We start from the raw sequence: 15,464 nt of genomic DNA, 5'->3' as shown, positions 1-15,464 counted from the left end.
ACAATTACAGCAGAATATCATTAATATTGTCAGACGTAGGCTCTCTCTCGTGGCACTGGACTCAAGTTGGGCCAGTCATTGGTTGGTCCTTCCCTCAGTCTCTGCTGTCTTTATCCCTGCACTTCTTATAGGCAGGAGACATTGTGGGTGGAAGGTTTTATGGCTGGATTGGTATCCCTGTCCTTCCATTAGAAGACTTGCCTGGTTTCAGAAGTTGACAGTTTCATGTTCCATATTCCCTATTGCTAGATTCCTGGGAATTTCCATTGGAGGAGCCATCTTTTTTTGTAATGTATCAGGTTCCTTTTTGGCAGCACAGTCAATTGTTTTGCCTAGTGCAACCTTAAGTTTTTATTTTGTGTACCTTTAAAGTACAGACTTGAGGGCTAGAGAGATGGCTCAGGGGCTAAGAGCACTTTTTGTTCTTTCAGAGGACCTAGGTTCAGTTTCCAGCTCCCACATGCTGGCTCACAACTGTCCGCAACTCCAGTTCCAGGGGATTTGATGCCCTCTTTTGGCCTCCTTGGGAACCAAGCATGCACACTATGTGAATTCAGACATGCATGCAAAACACCCCCCTACACACACACACACACACACACACACACACACACACACACACACAAAGTAAATAAAATAAAATAATAAGTCTAGAACTGATGATTAAGAAAGATAGTCCAGGGAAGACTATAAATAACTGTCTTCTGAAAATTCAGAGGCTGAGGGTATAGTCCAGTGGCAAAGCAGGTGCCTAGCATGGACATGACCCTGTGTTCAAGCCCTAGAACCAGAAAGAAAAGAAATTACAACAAACCTTGAAAATGGTCCAGTGATTCTGGCTTTAGTTTCTACTTGAGATTTCTCATATATTTATACAATTATGCATCACAAAGAATGATCACTGACAAGAGCACTCAGGGCTGAATCAGGAGGGCTGTTAGCTCAAGGCCAGCCTGGGCTACATGGGCTCCTGTCTCAAAAAAGGAAGGCAGAAAAGAGCCAGGTGGTGGTGGTGGTGGTACATTCTTTAATCACAGCACTTGGGAGGCAGAGGCAGGTGGATCTCCGAGTTTGAGACCACCCTGGTCTACAAAGTGAGTCCCAAGGCAGCCAGGGCTACACAGAGAAACCCTGTCTCAAAAACAAACAACAAACAAACAAACAAAATAGAAAATGGGCCTATGAGATGGGTAAAACACCTGCCACCAAGTCCAATGGTCCCATCCCCAGAACCTCAGAAGACTTCCTTGCAGTTGTCTTCTGACTTCCACAAGAATGCTGTGGCACACACCCCCTAAAATATAAAAAGAAAATACTGAGAACCAGTCAAGATTCGTGGCAAATGATTTTGATGTGGAGAGTTGAAAGGCATCTCATGTTTGGTTCAAAAACAAGCTACAAATGCCTTCTGCTCTGGAGCTGTCTTCACCTTTTCTTCTGCAGTGACACAATGATGCCTTCCCTTTGCAGGGCCAGTGATGTTGCAATGCATTGTTATGGAAAAGAGCCTGTGGCCCATCCTGACTGCTATGCTGGCCCTGCTTGTTGCTTCAGGAAGTCACTCCAAGGCTAGAGACACACAAACCAGGCCTGGACACTGCCATCTCTGCAGGCTAGATACAGAGTCTGAAAAATTCAAAATATTAAGAAGGTCTTGCTGCTGCCTTCCTGCCAAAGCCTTTCAACCAAACATATGAGAGGACTCTGCTTAGCAGATATGTGGCCTCCAGTTCCATCACTAGGTAAAGGAAGAAAGGAAGGAAGAAGGAAGGAAGAAAGGGGGAAGGAAGAAAGGGAGGGAGGAGGGAAGGAGAGTAGACAGACAAGGGAGAGGGCTCTGTGGTCTGGCAGGAGCCAGAGAAAGGCTTTAATGGAAGCAAGCCTCCCATGAAGGGCTGGATTGCGTAACCACCCCCACCCTGAATTCTGTCGCAATTAGGATCACAGCTCTCAAGCTCCTATCTTCAGACTCAGAGAAGCTTCAGTTTGAAGAAAAACAAGCACTATCACCCCCAGCTCGGGTTAAGAAGGCATTTTTATGCCTTCGTCTCATTATCCCTTGTCTGGCATGTCAGTGAAACAACTTCCAGCTGAAAGGAAGTCTTAGCACCTTTTTGGGGTTTGTTCTATTTTTCTGAGCTGCGGTCTCACTATATAGAAATGGTCTTGCCTGCCCTGGAGCTCCCTATGTACAACAAACCGTCCTCAAACTTGTAGAGATCTGCCTGCCTCAGCCCAGTGTGCGTCTCACTCTGCGAGGAAGGGACCATGCTGAGCTAATCTCTGCAAAGCAATAAGCAGTCAAGACCACTCAAGTCCAAAAATAGGAAACTGGAGAAACACAGAGAACCCAGAACAGATTCCCTTTCATGGAAGGGACCAGCTTAAGAAGGGTTTGCCCAAACTGCTTTCCTCTTAGCCAAATGCATAAATGAAATACACTTTCCTGGAGGGCTGGCCTGGCAAATCAAAAATTATGAGTGTATTCCCTCATCTTTTGGTATTCTTAGTTGTGGGTGGGGGAAGAACAGCTGGGTCCTTCCAAATGACACACCCAGAAAAGTTTGCCTTCCACAGCATTTTTGAACCATCCTAGCACCCATGACCTCTTTGAATAAGAAAGGACAAAAGTTAGTGGGAAGTTTAATTTTAGTCCTCTCGTTATCCTCCAATAGTGAGAACTACTCAGTGACTTCCTTCACTCCTTTGTCATGTCATTATAAAGACAGTTGATCAGTTGTCCTCCACTAATTTTAATTACATTTTAATCTCAGAAAACTGATTCATAAAAGGACTAACGCAGAAAGAAAGAAAGAAAGAAAGAAAGAAAGAAAGAAAGAAAGAAAGAAAGAAAGAAAGAAAGAAAGAAAGAGTCATGTGATGAATCAGGACACTGTGACAGACTGGAAGCAATCTGCATACTGGCAGTTTATCAGCCTAAAGTTTAAAATCCTCCTGGGAAGGAGGGTGTGACTGTTATACTCTTACCTACTGCATTATATGAGCTCAGCAAGCATGAGCGCAACTTAATGTCCTCCATATGTGGGAGGTTCCTGAAGAATCCGGGGGTGTGTACCGCCATGGTATAGCTGATGTGTAGCACAGCCCAGATCTAATTCCCAGCTCCGTAAACCAAAACAAAAACCAAACAATGTACAACATTTCAGTGGGTGGAGGACGATCACCTAGAGAGCCCCACTTGCAGACCACATCAACATCCCAACTAAGGTGTATTAATCTCAGGTCCTCGACACTGCAGAATCAGCCATACATACCTGTGGAGGGGCCTTATGTACCTGCTGTTGTGCACTCCCTTGTGAACCCCAGGGCTTGCTCTGTGCCCAGCACCTCTGAGGTTCAAATACTTTTAAAAAAGATGTTCTCCAGCACACCATTTCCTTATTATCTCAGGCCACTCAGCTGTTCACTCTCCTGAGCAATTCCAGTCTTCCTCCAAGTCAGCAAGACCCTCAGCTCTGAAGGCTGTGGAGACAGCAGCCCTCACAGGCAGCAGCCTCAGGGCACACAAATCCAATGCATATCCACCAGGCAATCATTGGCTAGGTGTGTCTCATATTCTTGTGACAGTGAGGTTTTCAAAGTCCTCCCAGCCAGAACAGCTTTCCTCATGTGGGCCTCCTTGACACAGCTCTCTGCCCTTGAGCCCCAGAAAAAAACATGCGCCTTAGGTGCCTGGTGACTTAACTATGCCTCAGAGCACGGTGGCGAAGGTAGTATCTGGAAGCTCAGGCCACTACCAAGCCTCCTATCTTCTTCGCCAGCACAAGTTGCCATCCACATGCTTGGATTGAAGTCACCTTGGGGAGCCTGGCCTGGGAGGCCTATCACAGCTTCCTTACAAGACCAGCTCCTACACCCATGCCCACACCTACCTACCCTTTTCTTGCTACCTCAGTATTTCAACTCAAATACTATGTGTCAGTGAAGGTCAACAGAGAAAGACTAATAAATGAAAGTAAAACACTCCAACAAGAGGTGACTATTTTTTCTGCCTCCTTTGTTGCTGCTATTTTGCTTTTGGGGGAGGGGCGGGGGGGGAGTTGTTTGGTTGTTTGGCTTTGGTTTGGTTGAGACAAGGTTTCTCTGTATAGCTCTAGCTGTCCTGGAATTCTTTCTATAAACCAGGCTGACTTGTAACTCACAGAGATCTGCCAGCTGCTGGGATTAAAGGTCTATGCCACCACTGCCCAGCCAGTTTTTGCTTTTTTTTTTTTTTTTTAAACCATGGCTTCTGCTGGGCAGTGGTGGTGCATGCCTATAATCCCAGCACTTGGGAGGCAGAAGCAAGTGGATTTCTGAGTTTGAGGCCAGCCTAGTCTATAGAGTGAGTTCCAGGACAGCCAGGGTTATACAGAGAAACCCCGTCTTGAAACAAACAAACAAACAAACAAACAAACAAACAAAGGCTTCTATTTAATTTGTATTCATTATCTCCAAGATTAAAACCAAAAAAGTTAGGAAGGGAAACACAGAAGTTTGGAGTTTTGTTTTGTTGACAATGGGGATTGAATCCAAGGTCTTATACTATAAAGTCATTTTCCTGAGACCCCAGTCTGTGTCCTATCCACTCTGAGCTGGTAAGAAGAAGAACTATGGTACTCTGGAAAGAACTTTCCAATCACAGGAGCAAGAAGCCTGGAAGACAATCTTGAATTCTATAGGAGGATACAAAAGGGCTGGAGGATGGGAGCCCCCCAAAAGACTCCACAGCAGCCATGCGACCTTCCAGTTTAAATGTGTGGTCTTTCCAACTCCCTGACAGGTGTCCTCTGACACCAGCTCAGCCTTCTGCAGATGATTCAGTGCTAAGGAGCAAGGCTCTGAACCGCCAACTGTGTGCCAAATGTTTAACAGGTAAAAGGGGAGGAGATCCCCCCTCTAAACTGGATGGGTTGTGTTCCTGGAGATGACTGTGTAAGGAATTGTCTGGAGTTTTGTTTTAGCCTTATGCATCCTGTACTTGGTAGGGGAAGGGGGAAAAAAAACAAAAATAAACTATTTTTCCTGGCAAGAACTGGTCCTTAATAGACAACTTTCTTTGCAACTGTATGACCATCTGTTCCCCCTTGGAATCTGATGATTAGAAGTGTCTTGGAACTTGATTCAGAACCAACACCTGCTGCAGATTCCTGGTGTACGTTTTCCCCAGCAGACACAGGCTCTGAGTGTACTCCACCCAGATCCCTCTTGGGGCTTATCATTGTATGTGTGTTTTTTAAAAGGAGTTAATAGTGCTGGGGATGTAGTCAATGGTAGAATATTCATCTAGCACATGGAACACTCTGAGGCCAATCCTTAGCAGAAGAGGGGAGGGGAGGAGCAGAGGGTGGAGGGGAGAACACTAACATCTAATATAGACAAGCATCCTTACAAAAGAAAAAAATACAGTAAAAGCAGAAAGGAGGCTAAACTCAGGCAGACAGAAGCAGACCCTTCCTTGCATCCTGCCTGGGTCCCTACTTCCAAGGCCATCTCTCTCACAAATTCTCCACAGCAGCCACACACCCCAACCCACCACCATCTCCACATCTCCCCATTCTCATAGAAACAAAGACCAGCCCCCTGCCCCTCTCTCTCATTCTTGACTTAAAGCTGGATGATGAGAATATAAAAAAAAACAGAGACCCCAGTTCTCAGGAGACCAAGAGAGGAGAGGACCTCCACCAGTCAACCTAGGATACAAACCAAACAACAACAACCAAACAAGAACCAAGAGCCAGAGAGAGATGATGGCTCAGTGGTTCATAGCACTTGCTGCTCTTGTGAAGGACCCAGGTTTACCTCCCAGCACCCACCTGGCAACTCACAACTCGAGTTCTGGGGAAATCCAATGCCCTCTTCTGACTCTACGGGCACTGGGCACATGAGTAGTACATGTATACACTTGTAGACATAATGCCCACACACATAAAAAAACAAATCTTAACCAGGGACAGAGTGACAGAACCCCTCAACAGTCATGAGCATCGATGCATGGGTTCTTGGATTCCAGGGCTTAGAAATGTTCTGGGGCTGGGTAAGATGGCTCACTAAGGTAATGGTACTTGCCACCAAGCCTGATGACCTAAGTTCAACCTTCCTTCCCCAGTACCCACACAAAGGCAGAAAGGAGAGAACCAAGTCCTGCAATTGTTCTCTGACCCTGACTCAGTGCCCTGCATAGTCACACCTACCCCATTCCTACCAAATACATAAAGAAGGTGGAAATTCTCTTGGATGTTGATTTCCTTCCTACCCAATGCAGGGACCGGAAGCTACCAGAAGAGAGTACAGATGAATGTAATCATTTCCTTAAGAGAAAGGGCTACGAACCAGGGAGTTGCCCTCAGCTGAGTCTCTCCGGGTTCTCCTGAGCCTCACTCAGCATCCTAAGCCAGGTTGCAGGAAGGAAGTCCTTACTCCTCTATGGCACTATAAGGCTACTATATAACAGAAAGAAGGCAAAAACCACTTCTAAATTTGAGGTGTAGGACCCTGGGAAGCACGTACTGTAGCCTCTAGGGACTTTGGGAGAACATCTCTCCATTTACCTGACCTCTCAGCATAGACAGAAAGCTAGGCACCTGCCTACGGTCACTGAGAAACACCCTACATAGCCAGGGCTAGAACAGGCTCAGCCTTAGCTTTTCTTACTTGGAAGCGTTGATGGCCATACTTGTAGGCAAAATGGGGAAAGTCAGAAGATCCCCAAGAACAGGTTCTGGAAGAACCAGACTGACCAGCAAGCTGGGCAGAGGAACCCTGACCCATGTTGTGGTCTGGAATCATAGTCCTTAGACAAACTTCCATCCGTTTGATATCCTTGATCCTCCCTAACATACCCCACAGACTGAGGTCTTATGGGGTGATACGTTGGCCTCCAAAGTGGGCAGGCAGCATGGAGGTCAGAAATCTCAGGGGCGAAGTTGTAGCATTAGGCTTGTTTTTGATTGTATGTGTGATTGCATGCATGCATGCATTCATGCATGCGTGTTTTAATTATGGATACGCGGTGGTACCTGTGTAGTTATATATGCACATGAGTGCAGTTGTCCTTGGAGATCAGAAGAGTGTCAGAGCCCCTGGAACAGAAATTCTAGGCACTTGTGAGCCACCCAACAAAGGAGCTAAAAATTAAACTGAAGTGTCCTGCAGTGTGTGCTCTTCAGTGTTTGAGCCTATTGCTTCACACCATTTTTATATTTTTGAGATGAGGTCTCATAGCCCAACTTGGCCTCAAACTCTCATGGACGGTCTTGAACCTCTGACCCTCCTGCCTCCACTTCCAAGTGTACCACCAAATGCTTGGTTCTAGTATTTGTGTGTGCATTCTCTGCTACAAGAACCAGACTCTGGACTCTGAGTGCTTAGGCAAGCTGTCAGAATCTTTCACCAGAACAGATGTGGCTAAATATCAGGTTTGATTCAGGTTTGTAACAGCAATATAAAGACCATCAAAGCTATGCTCTATCTTATATTTTTGGTTGTGACCCATCTCTCCAGCCCGCTATCTTAAAGGTCAAAGTTTGAATGTCCAAACTACAACTGAAGGGAAGAATTAAACCATAAGCCCAGAGAGCTTCAAAGAGAGTTTCCACAGATACCTGACTCTGGACATTTCAAAGGCTCTAACGAACGGTCTAGGACTCATACAGCCTGTCAGCATCCCTACAATTCCAGTGACAAGTTTTCCCTAACAGTGACCCTGAACACAGGCTGCCTGACCCACATCACCCTAGATGTCTACCCTTTGGCTCTTAATGAAAACCTCTAATTCACAAATGGAATAAAACATCAACTATGAATGATGAATAAGAACCCCAACAAGCCAGGTGTTCTGCTTTTTCTTGTAGGCAAAGATACTCAAGAGTTTGAGGAGGCAACAAATGGATTAAGTCTAAGCTTTCAGCCTGGGCAGCACAGTAAGACCTCATCTCAAAAATAAATAATCGAGTCAGGCATGGTGGGACACACATGCTGACCCACCCCTGAGGATGCTGAAGCCAGAGAATTGAGAGTTCAAGGCCACAGGAGGATCATATAGAGAGGCCCTATCTTAAAACACCAGAAAACCAGAAATCACACACACACACACACACACACACACACACACACACACACGCACGCACGCACATGGTCTCATGCTAAGTAGAAGAAGTTAATGTCAAAAGGATCCATTTGTATCACCTTCCTCTAGATAGACAGAGAAGACAGCACATTTGTTAGCAGGTATTGGGGCAGGTGACAGGCAACAGGAACTGTTTCCTCCTTGGTTACAGAGACAGCTACACAACTGTAGACACATGCCATAACACATAGATAGGAGCACTTTGCAAGGTGACTGTTACAGCATGTGAATTATACTTTGATTAAAGTGCCAAGGGCAAGGAAAGGAGAGGAAATAGGCTGGCCAGAAGGGTAAGGGCAGGGGTAGGTGCTGACAACCCCAGTCTCTTGATATTGTGGGAAACCAGAAAACTCCCAGCCCAGAGAGCCTGAGCCCTGAGCTGAGAGGCAAAACAAATACATACTGCTTGCATTTGGGCTCCCCGGACATCCTGGCCATGGAAAGGACACCCCCAGATACCACAACTGCTAACAGCTGTTGGTCCAGCAGAAGGTCCTGGAACTATCTGGAATCTCTGCCATGAAGCAGGAAAGGTGCATGAAAGCAGGGATTGGTAGTCCCATCCAGAGGAGAAACACAGTCATTTTCTACTAGCATCCAGTCAAACATGAGCTCTAGGACAGGAGTAAGATACAGCAGGCCTTTGCTTCTTCATTCCCACCTAAGAGGGGGCCAAAAAAACACACACACACACACCATGCATACATACACACAAACACATATGCACACACACACACCACACACACACCATGCACACACACACATACCGTGCACACACACACACACACCATGCATACATACACACAAACACATATGCATACACACACATCACACATATACACAAATACACACACCGTGCACACACACCATGCACACACACACACAAACACATATACATGTGCACACATACCACACACATATACACACACACACCAAACATACCACACGCATATACACACATACACACACAGCACATACATACATACACACACACAGGATTTAGACACTTTTAGACAATAGGAACTATTTGAGTATTTGCGTTGACGGAGTAGGAAGAGGCTGAGGCTGGGGAATAAAAGGAAAGAGCTGAACTCTTCCTAATGACTCTCAGGGATTGCTATAAAAATAGCTAATACAGAGCATGTAGGTCAGACTCAGTGCCAGGGACATCAGTTGCCCAATCATCTCACAGGAAGAATTCCATGTCTCCCAAAATGTATACCCAAAGCCAGCCTAGGACCAAGAGGGAGCCTTTCCACACTGTAAGAATTCCAGATCTGCGGATGACAGGAGTGCACTACCATGGCTGGAGGATGAGCCATGGCGTGTTCATGCCAAGAAAGTACTCTACCGACTGAGCTACATCCCCAGCCCCAAATCTCCTTTGAAACAAAAAGCAAAGCAGGGAGTAGAGCCTCATGTCTATAACTCCAGCACTCTAGAAGTCAAGTTATGATTACCTTGAGTTCAAGACCAGCCTGGGCTATATAGTAAATTTCAGTCTACTTAGGAAACCTTGCTTCAAATGCCCAAATAAAAAACAAAACAAAACAAAACAAAAACCCCACAATTATCACTGAGTATACTGGTGTGTGTCTTTAATCTCAGCCCCTCAGAAAACAGAGACAAGCAAATATCTAAGTTTGAGGCCAACCAGGATTACACAGTAAGACCCTGTCTCAAAAAACTACCCACAGAAACAAAATTTCTATATATGTACGTATGCTTGTATGTATGTATATATGTATGTGAGCATGCATGTATTATATATGTTCCAGTGTGTACTTGTGTGTGCAGATGTGTTTACTTGTGTACAGATGTGTTTAATGTGTATGCATGTGTGTACAGGTATGTTCAGCGTGTGTGCACATGTGTGCAAGGTATGTTCAGCCCATATGTATAGGTATGTTCAGTGTTCGTGTACATGTATAGATGTATTCAGTGTGTGTGTGCACATGTGCAGGTGCTTGTGGAAGCAGAGACTCTTACTCTCTACCTTACCCTCTTGTGACAAGGACTCTCTTTGAACCTGGAGCTCAGCTGGTAGCAAGCAGGATGTAGCCATCCCACACTCTCCACCATTTCATAGTGGGGAGATGGCCTGGCAGTCACCATCTCTAGTGCAGGTGCTAGGGATTCAATCTCAGGGCCCCAAGCTTGCATAGCAAATACTCTTTACCCAGTGAGTCATCTCCCCACCCCACCCCTCTTAAGTTTTATTTTTAATGAAAAATTTATCTCTGAAGTGTCATAGTAAGACTTGAGATTATAGAAAAATACAAAATATAGGTTTTGGGAAAAGTGAATGGAATTGTCCTGGATGACAATCCACTTCAAATTTCAAGCAAACCCTTCCCGATTGTGTTAAACACTTGGTTTGTGTTTCTGTCACAGTGTAAAAACCTCACTTGGCTGTCCTGTCACCAGCAGCTACCCATGGACTGTGAAGTCTAAATCGAAATACAGACCAATTTAAGGCAGGTTGACAGTTCTGAATCTCTGTGCAGGCCAGGGAGTTTGTATCAGCTGTTTCCCCTATGTCTTAAAAAGAAACTCCCCTGCGTTTCTGCAACTTTGTACAACTTTCTTTTTGCCTCCCAGGAACTCTCCACCCCTACTTGTGGCTCCCAAACACAGCCTGAGTGGGACCCAGTGACCTAGTGTCTATAGCCTCATCTGCTCCCTGCCCCCTGAAGCAGCTTGCTGGGGACACAAGCTCAGCCTGTCCTGAGCCTGGCCAGAGACAGAACTGCCCACCACTGACCATTCTGTGCAGCACTGACAATGTGCTCGAAGACAAACAACTTATTCTTAGTGGAAACAATCCCTACAATCACGTGTCCTCAACAGTCTTTTATTCACACCAGCGGTCTCCTGAGATCCGGCTTCCACAAAAACTCAAAGACCTTCCTGATCACTATTGAATAAGTACAACGTGTTCAAAGAGAATCTGCACTTACAAATTATTTACCCCGTTTTTTTTTAAGATGCTTGAATTTTTACAAGCAAAAAGATGGTTAACTGTTTTGCTCATCTTCAAGGGCTATTCCATTCTGAGATCTGCCTCATGAATCCACAACTCTAGCAAGAAGAAAATGAATGTTCTAAAGCAACCTGAGGAGTTTTGTTTAGAAAATCATAACGCTGAAGAGGATAGTTGGGACAAAACTCACCTACTTCAGAACTCCAACCAGTCAAACCTCTCAGCTAATCCTTCATTTAAAACATTTTAGAATCCCTATGCAACCCAGAACATACAATATGGATCTAATTAGGTTCAGCTGCCTTATGTTAGTAATAAAATTGAAAGAGGGAGAGAGAGATGGGGGTGGGGGCTTTGTTCATCCTCTCCTGTGGCCTAGGGAACCACAAACTCCCAAATTCTGCGCATCTTCAAGGTTCATGCAAAACAGCACTCTTATACAGTCCGGCGTGACTGTGAGCCTTGCAGCTCTCAGACTTTGTAGAGGGTCTGGAAGAGATTTCCTTACGTGCTGAAGCCCAACGCTCCACCTCACCCACCCGTTCCACCCTCGTGCTCCCCGACTTACACCAGAGCGGATGGACAGGGCATCTGGTTCCAGGGACAGTTGTACTGAGCCTGAACAAAACTCTCGCTTCCCTCCTGCACCGTGCAGCTCACGTTCTTATTCACGATGTAGGCGCACCAGTTCCTGGAGTAGAGAGAAAAGGGTTGGGTAAACTTGGAGAACAATGCGGGGAAGGGGGGTGGGGTGGACGTTGACCCAACAAGTTGGCGGTCACCAGCGCCGAAGGCAGGAGCTTTCCAAAACTGCCACCCCGGGGTGCCTCTTGTGTCTTTGGAACATCAAGGATCCCCAAGCCCACGCTCCGGGACGTGTTAGTGTTCGGGCTCGGCTGCAGATCCCGTAGTTCTGCCGGACGATCCCCATTGCCCGGGTCCGCTTCTGGATGCTCAGGGCGCCTGGTGGGGAGCACATGTTCACCCGGGGATGGTGACGCCCCAAAAGCCTATGGGTATCTCTCTTCTACCGCCCGTCGCCATTGGCAGGGCAGCTCCGGAGCCCGCGGGCGGATTCGGGAGTGACCGCCGAGGATCTGGGACTCTAGGGCTGGGGACGAGCATAAGGGGGCGCACACTTACTTGTTTCTGGCACTGGGCCTCGCGTGGTACCCGGGCTGCGAGCTCGCGTGGCAGAGTCCCGCGCTGCCCAGGGCCAGCAGGGCCAGCAGGGCGGGCGTCCAGCGGCTGGGTGTTCGGGGTCGGGGCGGGGTCTCCTGACACATCTTGAGCCCCATAAGGCTGCAGGCTGCGGGGCCGCGGGAACGGGCAGCGGGCTTGGGCGCTCGGCAGCCCCTCCGGCTCCTCGCCCCCACGCCTCCGCACTGGCCGCTCCGCGGTCCCTCAATGACGCACAGGTCCCCCCGGGTGCCGCCCTCTTTATTTCACTTCCCTCTCCAAAACGTGACTCTTCCCTTCACCATCTCTCGGCCATTCGCCTCTCGGCAGGGGGTTCTGGGGTAGGGGGGAGAGCCAAAGGGTTAGGAACCCGGGTCTCGGTTACAGAATTTCCAATTACACATTCCTTTGGTCTCTTCCCAAACGCCAGCAGCTCCGCCTTTCACCTTCCAAAGAGCGCGCCCCCAGCCCCTCCGGAAGTGCAGTGAGCGTCGGACGGTCCCCACCTCGATCCCCGGGGCCTCTCTCCGGCAAGAAGCCTGGCTCCATCAGTTGTTTCCCCCCAGGGGACCTACGCAGGGGGTCTTAGCTTGGATTTCTTCCTCTGAGGCCCAACCGCCATCTACCCAACAATCTTTAAGGTCTTGGGCGGAAAGTTGGGGACGCAGGAGCTCTCCTCTCCTAGGCACAGCCAGTGCGCTGCTCCTTGAACTTTCCAAATGTGCGGGCTGCAGCTAGACAGTGGGCGCTGCAGCTTGCCTCCCTGCAGCTGCAAACTGTCATTTGCTACTCCAGTGTTTGAGAGAAGATGTCCTGTTCGGATGTTTCTCTTTTTATCAGTATTAAAGGCAGATGGTTCGGTCGGTAAAATGCTGTGCAAAGATGAAAACATGAGTTCAGATCCTCAGGCACCCACATAAAAAATTGGATAGGGTTTCACAAACCTGTAATCCCAGAACTAAGGAAGTGGACAGAAGGATCCCTGAGGCTGCAGGCTCACTGACAGACCCTGTCTCAAGGGGTGGAGGAGGGAGGGAGGGAGGGAGGAAGGAAGGGAGGGAGAGAGAGAGAGAGAGAGAGAGAGAGAGAGAGAGAGAGAGAGAGAGAGTCAGAGGGAGCAATTGGCAAGAGGATACAAGATATTAATCTCTGGCCTGCACACACACACACACACACACATGTATGTGCGGGTAAACATTTATAAAAGACCATTTATTATAATAGTATTTTTGTCTTTGCATCTAAATAGCTCAGATACTGCTGGTGCCTTCCTGCCTCTCCTCTCTCCCTCCCTCCCTTCCTCCATCCTTTCCTCCCTCCATACTTCCCTCACTCCTTTTGTTGGTCATGTTTCTGCCTATTCAAAAGTTACAGGGGTCTTTGCCAATTTCTCTACAGCCTGACTGAAGTAACTCCACAGAATCAGCCACAGAGGGTGTGGTGTTCTACTCGGGAAGCTGGGGCAGGAGACTCACCTCAGGCTAGCCTAGGCTACATATTGCTAAGGAGAGGCATTCTAGAGGGTAGAGAGAGAGAGAGCTATTCTCCTGAGATTAGTTGCTGCTCTCACACTCCCTAGTCGGCAAGCCTAGGCTCACTGCTGTACCTGTGAACTAACATGACACTGTTGGCTGTGGGTTGGAGGGACAGGGGACCTTGGCTATGTTTTGATAAAACTAAATGAAGCCACTGGTTGTTTTATTTTCTCATATGCTTTGCTTTGATGGTTTTATTGGGTCTTTTTTGATTTGCAAATTGAAGAAAGAAAATTCCCAAAGTAGAAAATTGTACCATGTAAGGACATAATCTGTTCATGAACTTTCGAAGTGGAAGATTATGCAAATAGTGGACTGAAGTCATCCTGCCTTCAAAAGAGCCACTGGGGGAGAAATAACAGAGATAAAAGGCTGTCCCGTGTAACCCGATCTATGCCTTTCTCTTTGACTTCTCTGTCACCCTGCTCTAACCTCCATTTTGTCCATTGAGTGTCATGGGGAAGATAGAGTCTAGAAATGGAGACTAAGTGAAAGGGAAAATAGGGGGCAACCCACAAGTTATGTCCATCTACAGCCAGCAGCTTGTGTGTGTGTGTGGGGGGGGTATGTGTGTGTGCATGCCTGTGTGTGTATGTGTGTGTGCATATGTGTGTGCCTGTGTGCTTATGGGTGCTTGTGTGTGTTTGTGTATGTGTTCATATGTGTGTGTGTGTGTGTGCATGTGTATATGGGTGTATGTGTGTGTGCTTGTGTATTCATTTGTGCTTGTGTGTGTATGTATGTGTTTGTGTGTGTGTGTGTGTGTGCTTGCATATAAAAGTGCTTGTACCTGCAGAGGCCAGAGGTGTTGAATTCCTTGGAGATAGAGTCACAGGAAGTTGTGAGCAGGCTGATATGGGTGTTGGAAATCAAACTAGGGTCTTCAGTATATACGCTTAATCACTGAGCAATCTCTCCAGCCCCAATTTTCCTTTTTTTTTTTTTTTTTTTTTAAGACAGGGTCTCACTATGTAGCCCTGGCCTGGAACTTACTATGTGAACCAGACTGGCCTCCAACTCATAAAGACTTCCAAGTGCTAGCATTGAAGGATTCAATACCCTATGCCAACTGCTTTTAGTGTAGGCAATTCTCAAACTTGGAAGTGAGTTGACCTGGTGACAAAAATTGCTTTTTTTATTGAATAAGAATCATTCCAGGAAGTGCTGTGCGTACAACTCAGTGGTACAATGTTGCCTAGCACATGTAAGGTCATGTGTTCAATTCCAACACAGAAAACAAAACAAAGCAGGAGGCCATTCAGGACTTAGAGAGTCGACCCTGCTTTGAGATGACAGACTGACCAATCAGCTTTTGTCCCTGTGGGGACATGCAACCAATCATACCATAAAAAATACCTGAAAAGGCAAAATTGGGCCTGTATTAAATATGCTATTGTAACTGGTCCCTAAACAACACAACATAGCAACGCTGTATTCTAAGTGTCATTTCCATTGTAAATCATAAGTTGATTTATATAGATGACATAGTAGATCGTAAGTAATCTGAAGCTGCTTGGGGCCCTTGGCTCAGGTTAGAGGCAAATGCTATGCCACTTTATATAAGGGTCTTATAGACTCAAAGGTTTCATCAACCACAAGGGTGGTGGAAGCAATCCTAAAAACCCTCCCCCAAGAGACA

At 46.8% G+C, this 15,464-nt stretch overlaps 1 protein-coding gene across 1 annotated transcript in view; it reads right to left on the bottom strand.

The window, feature by feature from the left end:
• The window catches only part of Emilin2 (elastin microfibril interfacer 2), a 56,883-nt gene extending 44,177 nt beyond the window's left edge, over window positions 1–12,706 (bottom strand). Inside the window, exons 1-2 of the mRNA XM_052192579.1 lie at window positions 12,255–12,706; window positions 11,680–11,802 (exon numbers count right to left, since the gene is read on the bottom strand). Of these exons, the coding sequence (XP_052048539.1) occupies window positions 11,680–11,802; window positions 12,255–12,409 (278 nt within the window). The 5' untranslated portion in view covers window positions 12,410–12,706. The remainder of the gene's footprint in view (window positions 1–11,679; window positions 11,803–12,254) is intronic.
• Between the last annotated feature and the right edge of the window lie 2,758 nt (window positions 12,707–15,464).

The sequence above is a fragment of the Apodemus sylvaticus genome, chromosome 9 (genome assembly GCF_947179515.1).
Source record: "Apodemus sylvaticus chromosome 9, mApoSyl1.1, whole genome shotgun sequence".
In the NCBI taxonomy this organism is placed as follows: domain Eukaryota; kingdom Metazoa; phylum Chordata; class Mammalia; order Rodentia; family Muridae; genus Apodemus; species Apodemus sylvaticus.
This window is presented reverse-complemented; position numbering and strand designations above follow the sequence as displayed.